The sequence below is a fragment of the Vanacampus margaritifer genome, chromosome 16 (genome assembly GCF_051991255.1).
Source record: "Vanacampus margaritifer isolate UIUO_Vmar chromosome 16, RoL_Vmar_1.0, whole genome shotgun sequence".
Lineage (NCBI taxonomy): Eukaryota > Metazoa > Chordata > Actinopteri > Syngnathiformes > Syngnathidae > Vanacampus > Vanacampus margaritifer.
Window position 1 is genome coordinate 2,205,292 of NC_135447.1, and position 19,890 is coordinate 2,225,181.

The 19,890-nt window shown below is 41.5% G+C and overlaps 2 protein-coding genes and 1 long non-coding RNA gene across 8 annotated transcripts; 1 reads left to right on the plus strand and 2 right to left on the minus strand.

The window, feature by feature from the left end:
• The first annotated feature begins 3,509 nt into the window (after window positions 1-3,509).
• Window positions 3,510-10,046, plus strand: alg9 (ALG9 alpha-1,2-mannosyltransferase). 3 transcript variants are annotated; one of them, XM_077546283.1, is made up of 15 exons: window positions 3,513-3,731; window positions 4,306-4,441; window positions 4,580-4,714; window positions 4,788-4,858; window positions 5,773-5,861; window positions 5,941-6,076; window positions 6,172-6,259; window positions 6,369-6,474; window positions 7,730-7,852; window positions 7,922-8,076; window positions 8,143-8,272; window positions 8,347-8,494; window positions 9,029-9,158; window positions 9,240-9,370; window positions 9,508-10,046. In XM_077546283.1, the coding sequence occupies exons 1-15, from the start codon at window positions 3,544-3,546 to the stop codon at window positions 9,629-9,631; spliced, it is 1,890 nt and encodes a 629-aa protein (XP_077402409.1). In that variant the 5' UTR covers window positions 3,513-3,543; the 3' UTR covers window positions 9,632-10,046. The 3 variants fall into 3 exon arrangements, with proteins under 3 accessions (XP_077402408.1, XP_077402409.1, XP_077402410.1); XM_077546282.1 differs by having other exon boundaries at window positions 3,510-3,731; window positions 7,922-8,272; XM_077546284.1 differs by lacking the exons at window positions 3,513-3,731; window positions 4,306-4,441; window positions 5,773-5,861 and having other exon boundaries at window positions 4,586-4,714; window positions 5,910-6,076.
• Window positions 4,976-7,317, minus strand: LOC144036035 (uncharacterized). The gene is made up of 3 exons (XR_013288554.1): window positions 7,152-7,317; window positions 6,229-6,256; window positions 4,976-6,068 (listed from the first exon to the last, which is right to left on the minus strand). It is a non-coding gene; the product is annotated as an uncharacterized LOC144036035 (long non-coding RNA).
• On the minus strand, window positions 10,043-19,824 carry layna (layilin a). Of its 4 annotated transcripts, none has more exons than XM_077546288.1 (8): window positions 17,281-19,824; window positions 17,137-17,157; window positions 15,567-15,870; window positions 14,296-14,456; window positions 14,159-14,200; window positions 13,253-13,312; window positions 13,064-13,160; window positions 10,043-11,934 (listed from the first exon to the last, which is right to left on the minus strand). In XM_077546288.1, the coding sequence occupies exons 1-8, from the start codon at window positions 17,366-17,368 to the stop codon at window positions 11,211-11,213; spliced, it is 1,497 nt and encodes a 498-aa protein (XP_077402414.1). In that variant the 5' UTR covers window positions 17,369-19,824; the 3' UTR covers window positions 10,043-11,210. The 4 variants fall into 4 exon arrangements, with proteins under 4 accessions (XP_077402414.1, XP_077402413.1, XP_077402412.1 ...); XM_077546287.1 differs by having other exon boundaries at window positions 15,567-15,918; XM_077546286.1 differs by having other exon boundaries at window positions 17,137-19,824.
• Window positions 19,825-19,890: the final 66 nt, after the last annotated feature.

Consider the following 19,890-nt stretch of genomic DNA (forward strand, 5'->3'; position numbering starts at 1 on the left):
TGGGAACGGTTACGAAAGAGCAGGAGCGCTTAGTACCCGGTGGTTTCACATCCCTGCCAAGTGGTCTAGAAAGCGGGCCAGCGGCAGGAACGCTCACACGTGTTCAAGTGTATGTTGCACCTCATCATCGGGGACTATTTGCTTTGGACTGCAGCCAGATTCTCTCTCCTCACTCAAATGTATTTGCAGGCTGCCCGGCTGCTCATAAACAGCTTTTTCGTCTACTCGCACGTACGCACATGCGCTTCTTTGTTAGCAACAGTAGCAATTAAAGTCAAAGTTAAAAAATGTCATGACAATAATATCTTATATGTGAGCTCAGCAGTCCAAACATGACATTCTGATTAATATTACATTTGTGGAATAGTTAGAGTTATGAAGCAAAATCCAGCCGTTTTTTATCCATCTCAGGAGGCGGCCATTTTGCCATTTGCTGTCGACTGAAGATGACATCAATGTTGCTCAGGGCTCAGGCAACGACCAATCAGAGCTCAGCTGTGTTCTTAAGATGCACTGTGATTGGTTGTTACCTGCGCACTGAGCAACATTGATGTCACCTTAAGTCGACAGCAAGTGGCAAAATGGCCGCCCCCTGACATGGATAAAAACGGCTGGATTTTGCTGCTTGAGTCATATTCCACAAACGCAATATTAACCAGAATACCACATTTAAACTAGTGGGGCTGCATAGAATATATTATTGTAAAAAAAAGAAGAGGTTTGAGTTGACTTCCCCTTTAAAGTAAAATTGGTTGAACTATGACCTTCTTCCCCGATGACCTGAGGTGTGTTCAGGCAGAGTCCTTTTCAACATGGTCCGTTTATTATTGTTCATTCAATTGTTTGTCTGTTTTTAATAATTAACTAATTTCCCCGGTAGAGTTGCGAGAAGATGTACGTTTCTGGATGAATTGCTCGTAAACAGTAATCTGATCTTCAAGTATTTTTGACGGTCGGAGAGTATCGTTAGATTTAAGAAGATAATGAATCAGATTACATTATGTGATCAATTTATGCAGAAATCCAAGTAACGCCAAAGAGTTTTGATCATTTCCCTCTGTTTAAGCGAGTTAAAAGTGTCAGGGAGTAAAAATCTAGAAGCGCTTCTCTCAGAATATTCCTCAGCCTTTGCTCACCAAGTCTGTTTTTTATCAAAAGCAATGGAAAGGCTTTTTAAGAAAACATCTTTGAACTTGGCAGCGAAAAATCCTCAACCTCATGAAAAGTTTTTCTCCCCCCCCCCCAACCCCCACCATTGCTCTCTGGCAAATCATTCAATTTTCAAGCAAGGCAAACTTCTTTGTTACCTTCTCGTTTTTTTTTTTTTTTTTGTCTGGCCGTCTTGCCAACGGGGGTGAAGTCAAGGTGTCCACTTTGAGGAGTTGATGGTTTTTCTCTTTCACGCAGAGCTGCTGCAAAATTTCACATCAGAATCATCATATAAAACCATCCCATTATTATGTAAAATTCATTGATTACTATTTTATGCTCAACCAAATGAATATTATTCTTCACAGAATTACAGAATGTGCTATTTTAGGACTTTTTTTTTTTTAAATATTTTTTTTAAAGGATGGCGAATGTGCTCGGGCAACACACGCGGGCACACAGATTGGGGGCAGAGCGCTTCACTGCGGGGGTGCCAGACAATGTCAAGGACACCACTGGTCACAAAATGAGAGGAAGGGAGCAAAAAACACGCTGACAATTAAAGCAGATTTATGTCTGTAATATCGAAAAGCGAATTACTTTGAACGGCAAGAATGGCCACGAGGCAAAACGCAAGCTTGAAGGAGTGAATCGATCATTATTATCGTGTCACTTTTATTGTTTCAATTGTGTAACATGAAAACACAAACAAGACTGTATGGGGAGATTGATTGAACTCTTTACGGGTCTTGTATACACTTGTGTCTCCCAATTGTCATTTCCAGATTTTGTTCATTTTACATTTGGGGCGAGTGGAGAAGTGCCCCGCCAGATCCAGCAAGGGGCACTAGGATTTTTCCTTTCAAAAAAAAAAAGTGTTTAAAAGAGAGAATATTTAAAAGCATTTTCTTGAACAGAAACAGCAAATTAGCTACTGTGTTGAAATACAAAATTAAATAGATATATTTTTTAAAGCAACGCAATAATGTTGGTCGATTTTACAACATGAAATTATGAATTAGCGGTTCATTTGTTTTGGTAAAAAATCATATTTTGTAGTTTGAACTATAATTTTAAACCAGATGACAAAATAGGAACTAAAAAAAATTAAATACAATTTCAACTTTAAATAAAAATTAAACTGAAAGTAAAAATGATGATGTTTATAGTAAAATAATGAATACATCTGGGTTTTGTTTTAACATTTTTAATCAAATGGCTAATTAAAAAAATGTTTCACTGTTTCAATTTTAAATAAAAATGAAAACGGACAATAATAAATCAAAATAATCATTTGTAATACATTTTAAATATATTTTGTAATTTTACTTGAAATCTTGACAGATGGGCCGGACCAGGAGCATTTGGACCTCATAGCACAGTAAACACACACAGATAAATGTACAACCCGATTTACTTATAGTGTGCATTTAGGACTGCGTTTTTCAAATGTGCAAAATCCACTTATTTAAAACAGCTTTTCCAATAGCTTCATTTTTATTGTTTTAGCTCAACTTTTGCTGTGTTTTTATGCTTTGTAAAATGACCTTGGGTGTTCTGAAAGGTGCTGTTTTTAAATGAAATGTATTATTATTATTATGATGATTATTATAAAATAGCCCTAATCCAGGTAGCACGTTTGCCTCAATGAATATGCAAGATGCGGCATTTACACACTAATTTGGCAAAGTGGGAGGAGAAATGTAAATAGATTATAATAGCACATACACTGTGATCTGTCAAACCTGGTTTTTGGGATTTTATGAATCAGTTATCTTGAGTTAAGCTTACTGCCATTCTCCCGTTTATTTTTAATAAATTGCAAACGTTGTTATGAATGTGCCCTGCGTATCTTTCTGTCCCCTTTCTGTGCGTAAAAGAGCAATTTCTGTGCGTGAACGAGTTTATCAGTGAGACCCCGACCCAGTGATCATATTTTCCGGGTGTGTAGAAGTTACACAGCAGTGACTCTGGTGTAAAACATAATCTGCACAGGAGTCAGAGGGAAGTGGATCCCAACACCAGTCCATCCACTGCTCGTACTGCTGCACTCAAAGCAGTCCTTCACTTTACGTGAGACCGCGCCAGCGATTTTATTTTCTGCGCCCTCGTAATTAAAGAAGCGAAATAACGCCATAATTTGTGTGTGTTAAGAGCGGCAATTTAATCGCTGTCCTTGGTACCCGCGGTAAAGCACTATTAGGGACGTGAAGGGAATTTTTTTGTTGTTGCATATTTTCTCTGGCCCACCCATTTTTCCTCAGGCCCGCCTACAATAAAAAGCCTGGCGCCACCTATTGGTGAAATGTGGCCATTACAGGGACACAATTAAAAAAAACGTCTGGGTCAGGCTCTCGTTTCGCGTCCCGCCTCCGACCTGTCACGAGCCGAGCAATGACGGAAATGAACGAGGTGCGATTCGGAGGAGGCTCGCCAGTAAACATGGCTGCCAAGGCGCTCCGTCAGCGAAGCAGACGAGGCAGCAGACAAGATGGGAACAACGTCAACGTTTCCGCAGAGAATCGGACGCCGAAAGAGGAGAAAGCGGGCGAAGAGAGTAAAGTCACAGAGACTCGACAAGAGTGAGTACGAGGCGGGGACGAGATACAGTAGACACGCCGCTGTTGTCATGTTCATCCCCGGGTTGACTGACAGCTCGGGCAAGGGAGCTAACGTTCTAGCCTGCTAGCTGCTTTGATATCAATTTCACGACAACGGCTATTGAGCTCCGATAGTAATACATATTTACAATAATTATTGAATTTTCTGCTGCTTTTCCGCTTTCGAAATATCGCGTTGTTGGCGTCATTTGATCAGCTTCATTCTCCCTTACTGCATCATTTATAATGACACAGTCAGTCTGCACGCTGTATACAGATTTACTATAACATATTGCATCATACCATCAATTGGTTGAATGTGAATTCATTTTTAGGAGGGTGACGTGTCATATTCAGGTAAAGCTCCAGATGACTGTACTGTTGTCAACGAACTCGGCTCGCTTCGCAGCCATGTTGCCGGTGCAAGCCATGCACATCAACAGGGATTTTTTTGGGGTCAAATGGGAGTAGCGCTACAGAAGACGAATGAATGAAGGAAGCACCTCTTAGTGAAAGACCTTTAACAACTCTATACGTGCGTGTGCTCATTTCATAGGTCAATAAGTCGTAGTGGGCAGGTATGGGCCCCGGAAGGCTCGACTGCGTTTAAATGTCTGCTGTCTGCACGCTTCTGCGCAGCGTTGCTTAGCAACATCTCAGACTGCGACGAGACCTTCAACTACTGGGAGCCTGTGAGTACACATGAAAACAAAAAGCACAATACATTTCCTTTAAATATATTTGCAACGTCTTGCTTGGACTGGAAGTTACTCTTTATCCACCTTGAGCCGCTCATGTCCGTAATAGTTGTGATGACTCTTTCCTGACAGATGCACTACCTGCTTTACGGCACAGGGATGCAAACGTGGGAATACTCGCCGTTGTACGCTATCAGGTCCTACGCGTATTTGTGGCTTCACGCGCTCCCGGCCTGTTTGCACGCCCATGTACTGCAGACAAGCAAGGCAAGTGTTCTGCCTCTGGCATCACAGTAGAACATATGCAAGAGCTGGCCGCGTGTTTACTCTTACGTTGCAGGTGTTGGTGTTCTACTTTGTGCGATGTGTCCTCGCTTTCTGTTGCTGTGTCTGCGAGCTCTATTTCTACAAGTGAGTTTACGGTCTTATACGGCTGAGCATCCCAACACTTTGCACACTGGAATTGTCAATTAAAAGTTAAGGAGGTTCTATTAGAAACATCTGATTTTCAAATAGAACAAATAGACATGTGCAAGTGGACAATTTATTTTCAACTAAAATAAAAGGGGAAAAAACATAAAGTGGTTTTGAAAAAGTTCCCCCCAAATTATTATTATTTATTTGTTAAATTTATTATTTTTTAGTTTTAAGTCAGAGCATTTTGAATATTTTGCATTCTATTTTGATAAATCTGCCAAAATGTAGGTGCACCATATACATTTCATTATCATGAGAAACTTACACTTAACATTTATTTCACTGTCAATGTTATTTATTTTATAAATGAGATATATTGTATGGGTTAATATGCACTGAAATGTACACAGTATTTAATGGTGTGTGTTTAAAAAAAAAATAATTTTTGAAGTTACGCTTAATAAAAAAAAAAAAATTCACTATCTGAACAAATTAGAATATCACATAAACAATCCAAATGATTTAAAAAAAAAATTGAAATCAGGTAAGAATTTGCCTGTCAATTATATTTAAAAGTAGGGGAAAAAACTAGAGCTCCCATCCTCTTCACTGTTTTCATATTTAAAAAGCACGACATTATCCATTATTATTCCTTAGCTTTCTATCCTCATTGCTTGCCCGCCCACTCATTGGATCTAAGAAATTTTACTTAATTATTTATAAAACATTAAGGTCCCCTTATCTTTTCTCTAAACCTTATTTAGCTTCATCAAAAAGATCACCGTAATGAAATCCTGACTTTATAATCGTACATGGTTTGTATTTGATGTCATTAGATTACACACGCGTACCTAATGAACTGTCCAGTGTGTGTAGATCAATGATCAAGATTAGCTTTGTGTCTCCAGGGCCGTCTGTAAGAAATTCGGTTTGCACGTGGGCCGCCTGATGCTGGCTTTTCTGGTCGTGAGCACCGGAATGTTCAGCTCATCTGCAGGTTGCTCAAAATCATCTGAATTGTCTTTTTGCGTTTCTGCTGCTGTAGTTCCCCATCCTTGTTTCGGTCCCTCCTGCAGCATTCCTGCCCTCCTCCTTCTGCATGTACACGACCCTGGTCGCCATGACGGGCTGGTTCCAGGACTGCACGCCGTTAGCCATTGCGGGCGTAGCCGCCGGCACCATCGTTGGCTGGCCGTTCTCTGCTCTGATTGGGTATCGTCATTAACCTGAATGTCTACTTATAAACTGGAAATGAAATCTTTTTTGTTTTGTTTTTGAACCATATGTTGGTATGTTTTCCTTTACAGGGTGCCAATTGCGTTTGACTTGCTTGTGATAAAAAAACAGTGGAAGAGTTTTATCACCTGGTCCGCTGTTGCTCTGCTGCTACTGCTGGTAAAAAAAAAAGAAAAAAAAGATACAAATATTTTGAGCATATTACCAGTATAAATTATTGTAAAAATCAGTTCCATTTTAATACACGTGATATCTTGTCCATTTTCAGGGTCCCTTGGTGGCAGTGGATTCTTTCTTTTATGGCAAGCTGGTGGTGACCCCTCTCAATATTCTACTTTATAATGTCTTCACACCACATGGGCCCGATCTGTATGGTAATTAACACACACTAGTATTGTATGTAAACATTCGTATCATGCCCATTTCAAACTAAGACACTATGGCTGACCTTAGAGAAGGCGTTTTTATGCAGGTTTTTTTTTTATGTTTACAGCCTAAAAAAAAATAATGAAAAGACAGAAAGGTAATTGTCAAGCTGCATTGCCTTCTTTGGGCGCTAGAGGGAGCTTGCACCCAACAATACAATTTGCTCGACTGATTCAAAGACGTAACGGCTGAGAGGCCGAACGAAAACGCTGGAATGATATCGAATGACATGAAATAATGTACAATGAGCCGGAATAAGCTAAATCAGTCGAGAAATATAGAAGTAGTTGAAAGATTGAGACTAGGGACACATACAGACGAGAATCCGTGTGTACCTAATGTTTTGGCCAACATGGCTGCGCCGAACGAAATAAATAAGAACGTTATTTTAACCCTGGAGAACCCAAGAACCCTTTTCTTCTTTAAAAAATTATGAATTATACATTAAATGACTGCTACAAGTTCACTGAACACCAAAATATATGTGTTTTTTTTTCTTCGATTTTAACCCGTTTTTTTTAACTAGCTCAGAGTTGCTAATTTATCAAAATATATATATAAAACATACTCCTAGGCATTCTGCAACATGATATGAAATAGATTAACAAAAAAAACACAATTTTACCATCTGATGGTTTGCTGAGAAGATGGATTTGTTTGGATTGATTTCCAGCTCAACAAAACAGCATGTTGTCAGCCATCTTGTCACCACCACTCTAGCTCATGTTTTTTTTCCTCAATTTTAACCCGTTTTTTTAACTAGCTCAGAGTTGCTACTTTATCAAAATATATATATATAAAACATACTCCTAGGCATTCTGCAACATGATATGAAATAGATTAACAAAAAAAAAACACAATTTTACCATCTGATGGTTTGCTGAGAAGATGGATTTGTTTGGATTGATTTCCAGCTCAACAAAACAGCATGTTGTCAGCCATCTTGTCACCACCACTCTGGCTCATGTAAGTGCAATATTCATCCACTAGATGGCCCCATGCAGGGGTCAGAAGTGGCACTCTGGACTTTTGAAGTTAAATTTGTAAAAAAAAAAAAAAAAAAGGTCTTGTTATTTGAGTAGCAGAATTTATAGGGGCCACATTTGACCCCGTGGGTTCTCCAGGGTTAAATGGAGTTAATTAATTTTAACATTTAATTTTAAAAATAGAAAAAGTTGTGATGTGTTTGGGGTTTCTTCGCAGGTACGGAGCCGTGGCACTTCTACTTTGTGAACGGGGCCCTGAACTTCAACCTGGTGTTTGTTCTGGCACTCTTTTCCCTGCCGCTCACTGCTCTCATGGAGACGCTGCTGCACAAGTTCAATGGTGAGTGAGTGCGTGTTTAAATTAGCTTTGATGCTAGCTGCTCATGCGGGTCGCATGTGTTTTCTGTAGTGCAGAACCTGGGCCGTCCCTACTGGCTGACCCTGTCCCCTATGTACCTGTGGATGTTGGTTTTCTTCACCCGTTCCCACAAAGAAGAACGTTTCCTCTTCCCCGTCTACCCCCTCATCTGCCTCAGCGGCGCCGTGGCGCTCTCGGCTCTACAGGTGGGTTTCCACTTTCCACTACCACAAATGGCGATGAAAATTGTCATTTTTTTCTTCTGCCTGCAGAAATGCTACCACTTCCTGTTCCAGCGCTACCGACTGGAGCACTACACGGTCTCCTCCAATTGGCTGGCGCTCAGCACCGTGGTGGTTGTTGCTGTGGTGTCGCTCTCCCGCTCCGTCGCCCTCTTCAGAGGTGGCCCGTGTGTTCATGCGTGAGCTCCTTGTGTCTCATGGTTGACGTTATGGGTTCTCTTGACCTCCCTACAGGCTACCACGCCCCCCTGGATCTATACCCGGAGTTCCTCCGCATTGCCAAGGACACGACCCTGCATTCAGTCCCGGAGGGAAGACCGGTTAGCGTGTGTGTGGGCAAGGAGTGGTACCGCTTCCCGAGCAGCTTCCTTCTTCCCAACAAGTCAGTAGTCATGATTCCAGCAATGCACCTCAATGTGACAAGGACCGAAGAGACTAGCTTTGGGAATTTATTGTTCATTTTCAATTTTCATCTATATCACGATTGACGTCAGCGGCAGCACAGTGGAGTAGTGGTTAGCGCGTCCACCTTAGTCAATTTCGACCTTTCTACTCTGGGTGCCAAAATAATCACAACAGGAAGTAAACAAAAAGAGAGCAAGACAAGTTTGTTGCTGTACAAACACTTGACGGTAAATACAGCAATAGAACATGTATTTACATCTCGAATAAAGCATTGTAAAATATGTTTTTTTTTTCAAAAAGTGAAATAATGATAATAGTCACTGCCAGCCCAGTTAAAATGGATTTTTGACGTCTTTAGCCGTCAACGAGTCAGTCATTTTGATTGTTATGTAATAATCTTTTTTTTTTTTTTTTGAGATGGTAAAGGTTTAGCTTGGAGCCTTTTCAAATTATTTTTAGAAGAGACATTAAATGACATGGACGAACAACTGTCCTCTCCGTGATCTTCCAGCTGGCAACTACACTTCATCCAAAGTGAGTTCAAAGGTCAACTCCCCAAACCGTACACCTCGGGTCCTCATGCCACGCAGATCATACCCGCTGATATGAACGACCAAAATCTGGAGGAGCCCAGCAGATACGTAAGACGCGCTTTCCCGCCTCTCTCTCTCTCTCTTAGCAGTGAGTGACATGGCCGGGTGTGTTTTGTTGACTCCGTGCAGGTGGACATCCGGCACTGCCACTACCTGGTAGACCTCGACACAGAAGAAGAAACGCCACATGAACCCCGCTACGCCGCCAACAAAGAAGAGTGGAACGTTATTGCCTATAAGCCTTTTCTCCAAGCCTCCAGGTATTCCACGCTCCGACAACATATATTTCAATTTGACCTCGCCTATATACGCTCACGTTTTTTAAGCCGAGTCTTAGCAGCGCATGTACATAGGAAATGACATCAATCTCAAAATGGCCGCCATGTCCAATTCCTAGGTCGTCGTCCATCTTCAGAGCCTTTTATATCCCGTTCCTCTCCGACCACCACACCAGCTACAGACGCTACGTCATCTTGAAACCGCGGCGGCAGAAGCAGTCGCGTACGCGCGGCCACGGCTGACCTTTGACCCCCGGGCTCAGATATAACCGCGTCCTTACCCTTTGACCTGACACAGCTGCTCTGCGTGTGTGTTTTGAAATATCCGTGGGAGGAATGGACCCTTTAAGGACCTTGCGTCAACGTGTGGGCGCGTGAAAACAATTCCAAGGGGGTGTTTACTGGCAGTAATTCTGTGCGTGTCGCTAATGTGTGTTAATTGAATGTTTGATCATGTCCATCCGTGTTTCCCCTCATGCTGGACATCAATGAATGCAAGAAAAGTCCTCATTGAATCATGCCATGAAACATGTTTACTAAACGTTTGTCATTATGAGTGGTGAGAATGAAGGCTTAATTTAATTTTGATGGGTAATAAAAAGGAAAATGTGACTGTGAACACAATCATTCTGTTTTCAAATAAAATAACAGCACCGCCTCTGATTTGTTTTATGTACTTAACAAACATACAAAGCACGTAGACATTATCAAGACATGACACATCTTTACAAATATCAGGAGAGTTGAACATTCTTCAATAGCATGCTGTGTTATTAAATAAGCAACCTCAACACTCACAGGCACGGATTGAATCACAAGGAAAGAGGAAGAAGCCGTTAATGAATTCTTGCTTTACGACCGTAAAAACAAACACTTGCAGTAGCACACGTCAGATGTTAACACATCATGCACATTTTTTTTAAAAGTCTGTTTTGGGGCTTTTTTTTTTTTTACCAAGGAAATCAGAACACATTAGCAGAGATCAAATATGCCATGCTTAATACTCTGTGTGACGTTTGAGGCTTCCGCTCATAACAAATGCAAAAAGTGAAGTACTGCGAATACTTTACAGGTGCACTAAAATTACAATTACATGTTGACGTTTCATTCTTGAAATTTTTATGATTTGATATTGGCATTCTGGAAAAGATTGAACATTGTGGTGTTGCATGCACTGAACAAACTTGATGAAGTGTGCTTGAACTGCAGTTTGTGTTTGATTTTTCTGACAGTGTTATTTATGTATAATGTTCCAGCCTTATTCCGAAATAGTTTCACTTTCTTCCCGCAAAAGTGTACAAATTCCTTGAACTTTTGTGCGTCTTGCTGACTCATGTCCAGTCAACTGAATTTACCGCAGCTGGACTCCAATTAAACTAGCTAAAAGCAAGCTAGCTACGCCTGCGTCCCGAAAATACATCTAACCTTCCAATAGACAGCTGGTCCGGCCACTTTAGAGTGCCTTGTTGTTGGCCATGAGTGCATGCACGGCACACAGAGTTCGTTGGAAGAGCGTGGAGGGTTTTTGCTGTTTTGTTTTTAACTCATTCACTGCCTGTCCAAATTAAAATGGATTTTTGACGCGTATAGCCGTCAATGGCAGTGAATGCGTTAAAGACTGTGATTTTGAGTGCCTCGTTGTGTGGAAGGCTCCAGTGGGATTGATTACAACATGTGCAAAAAGTGAAGCGCTGTGAATGCTTTTCGGATGCATTGTTTATATCAACAAGCGTATCCAATTGTTTCGCCCCATAAAACTACATTCATGCAGCTTTTTTCCCATCCACGTCCCCCATCAGACACTCGCACATTCGCATTCACGTTAATACTTCCCGCTGTCGAGCCAATGTTGTTCGTTCAAGTATCTCCTTCCGCCGTCGAGATTCAGACCGCTTCTGTAGCTCTCCAGCGTGGCCTGGTAGGGTTTGCGGCTTCCGTACGTTCCCAGGATGCTTTGGTAAGAATCCCCGTTGCCGTTGCTGCTGTAGGTCTGATACAAGTCGGCCTTGACCGCGTGACCCCCAGGCGTCACTTTGGGCTCGTAGAGGTCCCTCTTCGCCGCCATGATGTCATCGAACAACTCGTGATCCCCGTATGCGCCGCCGCCGCCGCTGTAATGCTCGCTCTTGGTGGTGCGGCGGCCCAGGCTGCGGTCGTAAAAGTGCCCGTGTCGAGCCAGACTCCCGTCGGTCGCGTCGCGCTTCACCGGGCGGCCTAAGCTGCTGTTGTAGAGGTCGCGCGTACCGCCGCGGCCCAAGCTGAGGTCGTTGAGGTCGAAGTTGAGGTCGAAGTTGAGGAAGCAGCTCTCGGTGCTGGCGAGAGTCACGAAGCCGCTTTCGGTGTCGCGGCCCCCCAGGTTGTCGTAATCCCCCGTGGGGGTGTCGGGGGACGAGCACAGAAAGGACGTGTTTTTGGTGTGGGGGCGCCCTGACACCAAGTCGTCGTCCTTCTGGGAGCGGATCACATTGTAGACGTCGGTTGGGGTCGGGCTGGGCCGGGCACTAGGCTCTGTCCTGGGTACCTCTGACTTTTGCTTTTTCCTTCGTCTGTCGGAAACAGAACAAAAATGATGACTCAAGTTTTGCCTGTTAACATTTGTCAATTTGAGCCAACTTTTAGTTAAAAAAAAAATTGGGTCATTGTGTATAAAACAACCAAGAAAGTTGGATCGGATGTCTACCGGAGTCAGTTTGACCCACCTTTGGGTCATTTTACAGAAAACAACTTGTTGTTTTGCACAGAAAAGAAAGAAAGAAAAAAAAAGAAAAAGGAAAAAAGAAAGAAAGAAAGAAAAAAAGACAAAATGAAAATGAAAGAAAGACAGACAGAAAATAAAGAAAAATATTAAAGAAAAAAAGAAAAAAGGCAAAAAGAAAGAAAGAAAGAAAATTAAAGAAAAAAAGACAAAACGAAAATGAAAGACAGACAGACAGAAAATAAAGAAAAAAATTAAAGAAAAAAAGAAAAAAGGCAAAAAGAAAGAAAAAGAAAGAAAGAAAATTAAACAAAAAAAGAAAGAAAGAAAAAAAGACAAAAAGAAAATGAAAGAAAGACAGACAGTCAGAAAGAAAAAAAGAAAGTAAGAAAAAAGGCAAAAAGTAAATGAAAGAAAGAGACAACACATTAAAGTTGGGTCAGAGCCGCTACTTGGGTTAATTTGACCCAATGACCAAATTTTGGGTCAAAAATTGGGTAATTTTCCTATCAAACAACCCAGAAAATTGGGTCAGATCCTCTACTTGGGCCAATTTTACACAACTTTAGCTCAAAAATGGGGTCGTTTTGTAACAACCCAGAAAGTGGATTGGTCCATTTTTGATCCGTAATTGGGTTACTTTTGACCCAACCGAGTCAAAATGAAAGAAAGAAGAGAAAGTGCAAGTATTGTCCTTTGTGTGCACCCCACTTGGAATGTTCTACGACCAGAGATTTGGTCCCACTTGGTCCACGTCTTTACGTAAACAAAATCGATTTTCACCGTCAGGAATGAATGAGGTCAATCAGGGTACGAAACACGCATCAATCTGCACGCAGATCATTTGCTCTGTGATCGATACGCATCCACTATTGACGTTTGACTTCACGTTGAAGACTTTGCGTGCTCGGCCCGCACGCGCTGCTCCTCCAGACGCTTCCGGTCATTGATCGACGGGCCAAAGCTGCCGGAAACCTCACCGCGCCGCCAGCATTTTGAAGCAGCAGACGCCCGTCACCGTCAGCAGCAGCAGGATGAGCGGAATGGTGGGGATGATGATATAGATCACGTTCAGGGCTGCGAGAAAACAAAACGTGGCATCACATTAGCATTTAGATGTAAAAGTAGCGCACTGGAAAATAGAAGGAAGCAAATTCAGTGATTTGAACCTGTGCTCCTTTTCGCGTTGTGGTCACTTGGATTCCATGGCACGGATGAGGGGAAAATGTCTGTGAGGACAAAAATGCATTTTTCACTGAAATCAACGAGAGATGAGTTGGAAACTGTTGACATTATTAACATTTTTATTGGTTTATTTTACTTTTTACCTGTTTTACATTTCATTATAGATGTGTTGATGAAGGTGTAATTATGTTGACCTGATATAACCTGTGTGAGTAATGCTTTTGACATTCTTGCTATCTTTTGTACTGTTTTCCCAGAAATGAGAAAGTTACAATGTTTCTATGGTTTATCTAAGAAGTCTAGTTGCTGTTCATTAGAAATCCGGTTGTCAAAAGTTCAAGGACGATCTAGTTTACCGGGAAAATGCAAACTCATTCTGTGCGTCACGGGATGACAGAGGCGTTTCCTCATGTTTTGAATAAAGAGGCTGTGTGGGCAAAAGAAGACACACACATTGGATGACACTGCTTGGGTGATGTCTAACTGTGTGACCAGAGATCTCTGTAATAAACCAACCTTGCAAGGACCCTCTCCACCAGAATCTCATCTTGCAATTATTTGAACACGCAAACGATTACAATTAATGGTAATTCCTTCAAAACACACTGTATATTCGATTCCAAATCACGTGCGATGGTTAGACCGCATACGAAACACCAAAATGTCTCTACATTTTTTTAAAGACGCAATTCTGAATTATTTATCATTATTATGTTTATTGCTATTGCAGAAGGTATGGATTTTCTTTTAGGCTGACGCAGATTTCGATGAAATTCGAATAAGGAATTAAAAAGGAATACCGATATTTGACAAAATGTCACTCACATGAATTATAGTAAAAAAAATAAGTAAACAAATAAATAAATAAAGGAACATCTGTGCATGTTTACCTGCATGTGTGGAGTTTGCAGGAGACGCATCAGCTGAATTGTCTAGCGAGAGCAAAAAAACAAAAACAAAAACAAAAAAACCCCAGTAAGACTGATATCATATTCATGTGTTCCAAATGAGCGCGCGTCAGGTCTACCTGCTGCGTATTTGCAGATAAAATTGTGCTTGGTCTCACAGTTGTCGTCATTCCATTGAAACATGTAAAGACCGCCCCCTTGCCCCGGCGGAGCGGACGGCTGATGATACATCACCACACACACCTCGTAACCGCATGACGGCTCATCCCAGTGCCAGTTCCTGCGCGCGCGCACACACACACACACACACACACACACAAAGCCAGTGTCATTTATCTCAAAACTGCCGCCACGCTCCGTTTTATTGGGCTCGCTTAGATCAAACCAATGCGGCCCTGCAATAAATCTTTCTCTCTCGGGGGTTCTAATGTTCACTTTTACTGTAATTGTTTAAGAGAGAGCTATTGATCTTATTGAATGGGCATTTTGGGGGCTGTCATTTGGAAGTAGTGCAATACCATCATCGGATATATACTGAGAAGTATATTTAAAACCAAAAATTGTAATTCCATTAGAAGTCACGTGTGAACGCTGATAGAAGAGAAATGAAGCGAAGACCTATAGATGTCCAATGGACAAAATGACCGTTTTGCTCTTCCATGACATCATCATGACATCATTCCTGTACGGAATTTCTTATAGGCAGGGATGTGATTTGACCAAAGTGAAATTATCTGAAAATTTAGCCGGGGGTCTGGGGGCCGCTGGCACCCAGCTAGGTCCAGGGCAGTGCCCTGGTGGGGGGACACGGGGGGCGAAGCTCATGGGTTTTCCGTGTTTTTAAGTACTTTCAATGCACTCACATGACAAAGAAATAGACAAAACAACAGCATAAATTTTCAATGTCTATTGAACTATCCCATATAAAATGGCAGTTTTAGTCAACTCAAAATCAGTCACATTCAAAAACATTAGACTGCCTTTGCTTTTAAAAACTATCACTGAGAATATCATCATATCTAACTAATGTGATTACTAAGTTAACACATAAATAATGTTGAAGAGTTCAAATTTCATGAACAAATAATTGTATCATGACCAAATGAAAAGTAACTCATATTAGAGCATACCACAAATGTCTTTGTTATAGCAGAAGATGTTATCTGTCGGAGTCATGTGCATACACAATGAACTACTAAAAAAAAAAAAAAAAAAAATCGGATTTTTTTTTGGGGGGGGGGGGTAAAAAAAGCGGAATTCCGCGAATTAGCGGAAAAATCACATACCTGTATAGGACAAAAGTAGAAGAACTTCTCATCCTTTCCGTCCATCCATTTTCAACACTCACCCTGAAAATGTTTGTCGCACGCCCGCTCGAAAGCCAACCCACCTAAAAGTCGACTTGGTGCCGTCCAGCCAGCGGTACTGCGATGAGCAGTCGCTGCTGCCGCTGCTGTCCTCGTCTCCGTGGTTACGCCGCAGCCCGATCCAGAAGTCTCCGTCGGTGGGCCTGAGATCCGCGATGAGCTGCTGGACGATCTTCTGCTCGGACGCCGACTCCACGCTCAGCAGCTGCCCGCCATCCCGGCGGCAGGCCAGGTCGGCCTCCCCGAAGTTCAACCGCCGCCGTAGCTCGGAGAAGTAGGCCAGCTTGTAACACGGCCTGCCGTTGCCGGCTTTGCACACGCGCTGACCTGCACAGGTATAGGTGTCAAATGGAAGGCCCAATCGGCGGGTCCAATCTGGCGCATGAGGAAAGAACACAAACCACAGTTTTTCCACAAAAAGTTACTGTTGTTGCTCATTTTGTCCACTGGAAGGCGCGCCGATTACGACGGCGTATCAGGGACACGTAAAAACTCAAAACATATATTGTTTTTTTTTAGAGAGGGGGGAAATATTCGGAGGAAAAAAATCACAAATTTGCGAGAAAAAAACTGAAATATTTGCGACATTATAAAGTATATACATAAAGATTATAACAAATGGGAACATTTTCAGAACATATTTGTAATTATTTGTACCAAAAAAAAAAAGGAAATATTTTGCGGTCTGTTGTTGAGATTATTAGACCACGGACATACTGGTCTGGTCGACTTAAAGTAGGCCCTGAATTTAAATGAGTTTGCACATTAGGAGTCCTTAATTGAATTACGGATTTCTCAGTGGTATGACTCACGCAGAGAGATCCGGGTTTGATTCCCGGTCAATGCAACGATTACATTTTCGGCAGCCTTTTCAGCATCCACGGCTGCGGTAAGTTTCGCCGATGGGTCAAAGGTCATGACAAAAACCCAGATTGTCCTTCGATATACGAATGCGTATCTGAATGCGCGTGGATGACATCATTTCTGCGGATTTGCTGACGCGGCGATTTCTGCTTGTGTGGCGTATCATTCTATTTGCAATGTGTGCACAGTGTAATTGTTTATAGCGAGTTACTTGTTGTTTGTAAGTTGGAAACACAGATATATCTGAAATGCCGAATGCGGATAGGAAGAAGGAAGTCTTTTTGAGAATGAAAAGTGCAAAACACATACCTCGCCGTCAAGGCGTTAGCAATGAAAATTCACAAATGTTGTATGTGTGCATGGTGTCACCACAGGAGGAAAAGAAACTCCATGTAAACTTTGACGTGGCAAATCTTGTGGCTGCTTAGCACTACAGATCAATAAATAGCAATTACATGCACAAATCTTTCTTTTTTCCCCAGGTAGATACTAATGCGTATAGCACGCTAATACGTCATTATTAGTTAACAAATGGAAGACATCATCAGCGTGAGTAGTTTCTTTTCGTTTTATTCTAGAGTCATTAACGCTTGTAGGACAGTTAAGAACGTTAAAATGGTACAAACATGATCAAGTGTAGAGTTAACGAAGTTTTGAATAATTGAATTGACGTGGGGAAAAAAAAATGAAGCGATTGCATCTCACATCCACGCATTCTTGGCTGCTTACCTCTAGCTTCAAATGCATCCGCTTTAGGTTGGGAGGCGAGTATCCATTTGAAGTCGGTCATGAAGAAAAGAAAAACAAAAAAGAGATCCACAAGTGATCTTGTGTACAGTAGAAGACGCGAGAAATAGTTTGTGTGTGGCTTACCTGTGATGAGGCTGGTGGCTGCAGATGGATTGAAATATAAAATCATGAAGTGACAGAGGATGGCGAGCCGCTCCATGGCTTTTGGCATCTGACTTTCTCGTTACTGAGTTTGTCATATGACTGTCACACAATCAGCGCATCGTCAAGCCAAAACTTGACAAGAGCGATCGGATGCTCCAAGTGTCCCCCCAAAAAAAATGCAGTTCAAATGAAGAAATTACGAGTCAGGTCCTCGTGCGTGTGTGTGTGTGTGTTGCAGGCTGATGTTTGTGTACGTGTGTGTCAAGAAAGGAGGAGCAAGGAAGAGAGGATGAGAAGGGGGCAGTTTGTGTTAGGGAGGGGGCTGTAATCTGTTAAGAGCAGTCTTAATGATCGTCAGAAGAGGCGGCATTGATCGCAGAGACATCTAATCACGCAAGTGCTTCTCATTGTAAACGCTGACACGAGGCAGATTTCACTCCTGGCTTTATGACAAGCGCTTTAGGGGATTATCATTACAAAGGTGTTACATGAAAATGATCTGATATAATTTCATCAGGACTGATTTTTTTTTTTTTTTTTTAAATGTGTTGCCTCACTGGAAGTGTATTTCCCATATTGTGTTTTAGTGGCGACAAAATATTTGATTTTCCTTTTATTAACACATTGAGTCCCGGAAAGCAGCATTTTACTGTTACTACAACGTGAGTAGGCCTAATGTTTTTTTTTGCGGATTTTGAATGATAGCATGACAAACATTTAATAACTTATTAATATTAAAATTTTGGGTGACACAAAAATTCTTGCAGTTGATGTTGGTTTGGTGTTCAGCAGTTTTGTGCTGTCCAATTTTAGGCACTGGGGAAAAAATGTCATACACATTTTCTAAAAAGAGAATTGATGAACCAATTTAAGATTAGAAATTGAAATGTAGACCAATTAAAAAAAAAAAAAACACTTCAATTGGTAACACATCTCCAGAAAAAGATGATGAAAATTGAAAAAAAATAAAATAATCCCGGGGGGGGAGGGGATCCCGGAAAGCAGCATTTTACTGTTACCACAACATGAGTAGGCCTAATTTTTTTTTTTGCGGATTTTGAATGATAGCATGACAAACATTTAATAACTTATTAATATTAAAATTTTGGGTGACACAGAAATTCTTGCAGTTGATGTTGGTTTGGTGTTCAGCAGTTTTGTGCTGTCCAATTTTAGGCACTGAGGAAAAATTATCATACACATTTTCTAAAAAGAGAATTGATGAACCAATTTAAGATTAGAAATTGAAATGTAGACCAATTAAAAAAAAAAAAAAAAAACGCTTCAATTGGTAACACATGATTGAGTTAAATTAATCCAAACTTTCAATTTAATATATTGATTTTGGATTACCTTTGGATTAATTTAATTCAAGTCAATATATTAAGTTTAATGAACTCCGAATTAATTAAACTTAATATATTCACTTTGGTTTAACTTAATTCAATCATGTGTTACCAATTAAAGCATTTTTTTAATATTTTTTTTTTTAAAGTTGGTCAACAATTCAATTTGTAATCTCGGTTCAACAATTCTCTTTTAGAGTGCAGTATGCGGTTATTCATTTGTTGTGAAATGAAACATGGGTCAGAAGTCCAATTGTAAAAACACAAGGATAAATGACAAACCTCACTTCTGTCCTGGAAGATCACAAGCATTTTGCACCCCATACTCACAAACGTCGACCCATCATCGGGACGAGCCCGAAGTTTTGGAACATTCCTTCTCAAACTTGCCAATCGGGCAATAACAAGGATCAGCAGCTATTGACGCTCGCTCGCACGAATGGAGGAAAAGGGAATGCATGCACTTCCTGATGGGAGCAATTTCTAAAATGGCCCATAAGGTTGATTTAGGAGCCGCTGAGAGACAGACCAGCCAGAGTTTGAGGAAGCGGGATGCTTCATCAGGAATCTGCTGTGTGAGCTGGCGAGGAACATGGACTACGGGTAGAATTGCTGGAGCTGCTAATCCCGTTATGTTTGATTGATTTCACATGGGAGGGTGTCACGTTTGAGGTTAACAGGTGGACCATAAAGCAGAAGACAACTGAACCCTTGTTGTTTACAGCATCTGAGAACAGGAGGAGCTTTCATTCAATCAAGACTCCCGCTCTCACGTGCTCCGTCCGGAGCCATCCCGTTGACCTCCTCTTCCCAACGTCCTAATTAGTTAAAGGGGGAATCCAGATGAACGCTCCCCTGGGAATGCTTCTGTATATCACTGGTTGCCCACACGCATTAACCGGATGGGCGGTACCCCGTGTCAAAGGAACTCAGAATAAAAATTCACCACGTTGGACGTTTAGCCAATAGGGAGAATTGCTAAGTGGACTTTTTTTCCCCCCCACTGAGTCAAACCACGACAGCATAATGGTCAGCTGATCAAGTCAAATAAGCTCATCCAAGGCCATAAACCTGCCTCTGTCTCTTTTGTAATGCAATGCCGGCCTCATAAAACTCTCACACACACACACAACAATGACAAGTACTGCTGATTTGCACCACACAGACAGACAAAACTGTACCACGCGCCAAGCAAAAGTACTTTCCGCTAAATTAGATTTGAATAATGCGAGCTGGCACGCGA